We start from the raw sequence: 2,769 nt of genomic DNA, 5'->3' as shown, positions 1-2,769 counted from the left end.
ATAATGCATGCCTTCCTGCGTGTGATGTCTCCATGGTATAGTCGAAAGCCTTGAATTTCCTCTAACGGCTCTCATTAAGGCAGTGGTGGCAGGATCTGGCAGAAAGAAGGATGATTTTATCAATGATTTAATTAATCATCACAACTCGCCCTCTCCACACATTTCCCTCTTATTCATTCTTCTTGCCCAGCACTTTTCCTTCAGCTTCTTACAAAGACTAACGTCACTCTCTCACACACACACACACACACACACACATATATAGTTCATATATACATATACACACACAGAGAGAGAGAGAGAGAGACACAGAGAGAGACACACACAGACACACCTGCTCTTTTTCAAGACACTGCAACACAAGTAGCCTTGTCCTTTCGCTCAGTTGCCCCGACTTCAACTTGTTTTCTTCCAGACCAGCAGGCACCAAAAGTCCCAAAAAGCAATGTCACTACTATTCAAGAAGCATCGCATTCATTGAATTACCCTGACAAAAGGACAACTGTCTCTCAGCCTGCCCAGAACTGACAAAGATAATAGCCTAGTTCAACCAAAAAGCTCTTCCGTCCTCCTTTCAAGTATTCCAGTCTCCAACATGCTTAGCACACAGAGAGAGCCTCTGCCCGGACAAATTAAGGCTTCAGCATTTGGCAGGACTGAACAGACCTTCAGATTAGTAATCTAAGATTGCCCATAGCATGCTTTGAACCTATACACCCCCCCCCCCCCCTTTTTTTGTCCCAGAGTCTCTATCCGGGATAAACTGAAAATAAAAACCACCCTTTTCTATTATTTATCTCTTACCTGGTGTTGAGGCTCAAAGCTGGACAGAGAAGCAGTAAGCAAATAGCTTGGATGGATTTCATAGCTGTCTCACTCTCCCGTTCCTTTTCCCTTCTCGGATGCTTTTTGCCTTTCCCCCTCGTGTCTCTCTCCCCGACTCTCTAGCTCTCCCACTGGCTGCTGGGTTTTTTAGCGCACTCTCATACACATACACACACACACCCAGACACACAAGCAGCGAGGCAGACAGATGCAACACAGTGGCTCGGCGAGAGGGAGGATCTCTGGCTTTAAATAACACAGGGACACGGACCGACTTGCTAATGGGAAGAAGCGGGTGGGGCTGAAATCAAGAGAGGGAGATGTGGCAGTGATATGATGTCAGTGCCCGTGCAGCTTCAGCTATTGGTGAGAGGCGTTCTTGCCAACAATACACCTATCCATTCATTTAATTGTTTACTACCTGCAGTCCGGTAGGTGGAGATACAGCAAAACATTCAGCTGAAAGAGAAAAACTAAAGGAAAGGAAACACTAAAGGGGTTAACAGTTGAGTAACAGTTCAGTCAAGGCAAGACACTAATAGATTTAAAGTGTGATTAGGAATAAAGCTGTGTACTTTCAACAGAAGTCAAGGTTAGGTTATCAGCAAATGAACGAAAGAAAAGAATATATTACCTTTAAGCACCCAACATAATTGAATAGATAGTGTTATGCCAAGTATTATATTCATGTTTCTCTTTGCTTTTTTTTATTTGGCTTGAAAGTTTTTCCCTTGCTTTCCAGGTAAATGGCATGTCCAATAAGTAAACAATTTTTTTTTTAATTCAACAACAGCTGGCTAAACTTAACTAGTTTTATTAGAGTATTTTAACCTGAAAAATTGGAAAAACTGTCATCTCGTAACAATAAACTGAAACTACTGATTGTAAAAGAAAGAGAGTTAGATCTTACTGAAGAAGAAGTGGGAATGATAACTCGCTAGCCATTAAATTCTACAAAGATGACCAATATTGTACATATGTAAAGAAAGACAAGTGTAAAAAGAAATACTGATTTAAAATAAATCCCAAGATAGTAAGATTGGGAAATTTTGATAAAATCCTCTATTGCAGTACATATAATTTTATGTAGTGATATGATGTGCAATATATTGTGATATAGACACAAACATAACATTTATTTGAGAACTAATTCTGGATAAAACAACCAGATTGGAAATGTTTGCTTTTGACTAATTCAAGGAAATAAAACTACCAGACAAATCGTCATCATCCCACTGATGCAGAAATTACATAAAATCCAGTATTGCGATTATGGACTGTCCATAACAATGGCCAAAATGGCCCTAATACACCCACAAATAATTACCACCATGTACAGCACAGTATACATATGGTAGGGCTGGGTGATATTGAGAAAATCCGATATTGCGATATTCTTGTCTTAATACCTCAATGACAATATTGTGACAATGTTACAGGGTTGACAATGAGGGCTTTGACAAAATATCTTTACAATGAGATTTTTGATAAATAATCTTGAGTAATGTAGATATAATGACTAAGTGGGTAAAATAATGAGAGGCTAAAAATATTAGAAAAACTAGAACAGTCTGGTGACAGAAAATGACATCACTTAATGTGATGCAGCCTTTAAAACCAGGAAAAGACAAGATTTACGCTGTTTACGATATCACGAGTTTCCAAAATCTAAGAAGATATCTAGCCTTATATCACGATAACAGTATAATGTTGATATAGTGCACAGCCTTAGTACATGGTATGGCAAAATGTCTTATGGCAAGCACATTTATATCAGTTTGGGTTAGATGTGTTCATCTCCCAGCCCCACAAAGTAGGATATCAGTCTGGGGGGCACAAAAACAACCGTGCTAGAAAGATGAAACGTCGTACAAGTTTGCCAAAAAAAAAATCCCATTTTTGTAAAGTAAGACATGCATTATTCCCCTGGCCTCACTTGCCCTG

The 2,769-nt window shown here is 39.3% G+C and overlaps 1 protein-coding gene across 1 annotated transcript in view; it reads right to left on the bottom strand.

Annotated features, from left to right (window-relative positions):
- luzp2 (leucine zipper protein 2) overlaps positions 1-1,061 on the bottom strand; it is a 180,117-nt gene extending 179,056 nt beyond the window's left edge. The window contains exon 1 of the mRNA XM_034877980.1: positions 805-1,061. Within this exon, the coding sequence (XP_034733871.1) occupies positions 805-866 (62 nt within the window). The 5' untranslated portion in view covers positions 867-1,061. The remainder of the gene's footprint in view (positions 1-804) is intronic.
- Positions 1,062-2,769: the final 1,708 nt, after the last annotated feature.

This window comes from Etheostoma cragini, chromosome 1 (genome assembly GCF_013103735.1).
Source record: "Etheostoma cragini isolate CJK2018 chromosome 1, CSU_Ecrag_1.0, whole genome shotgun sequence".
In the NCBI taxonomy this organism is placed as follows: Eukaryota; Metazoa; Chordata; class Actinopteri; order Perciformes; family Percidae; genus Etheostoma; species Etheostoma cragini.
This window is presented reverse-complemented; position numbering and strand designations above follow the sequence as displayed.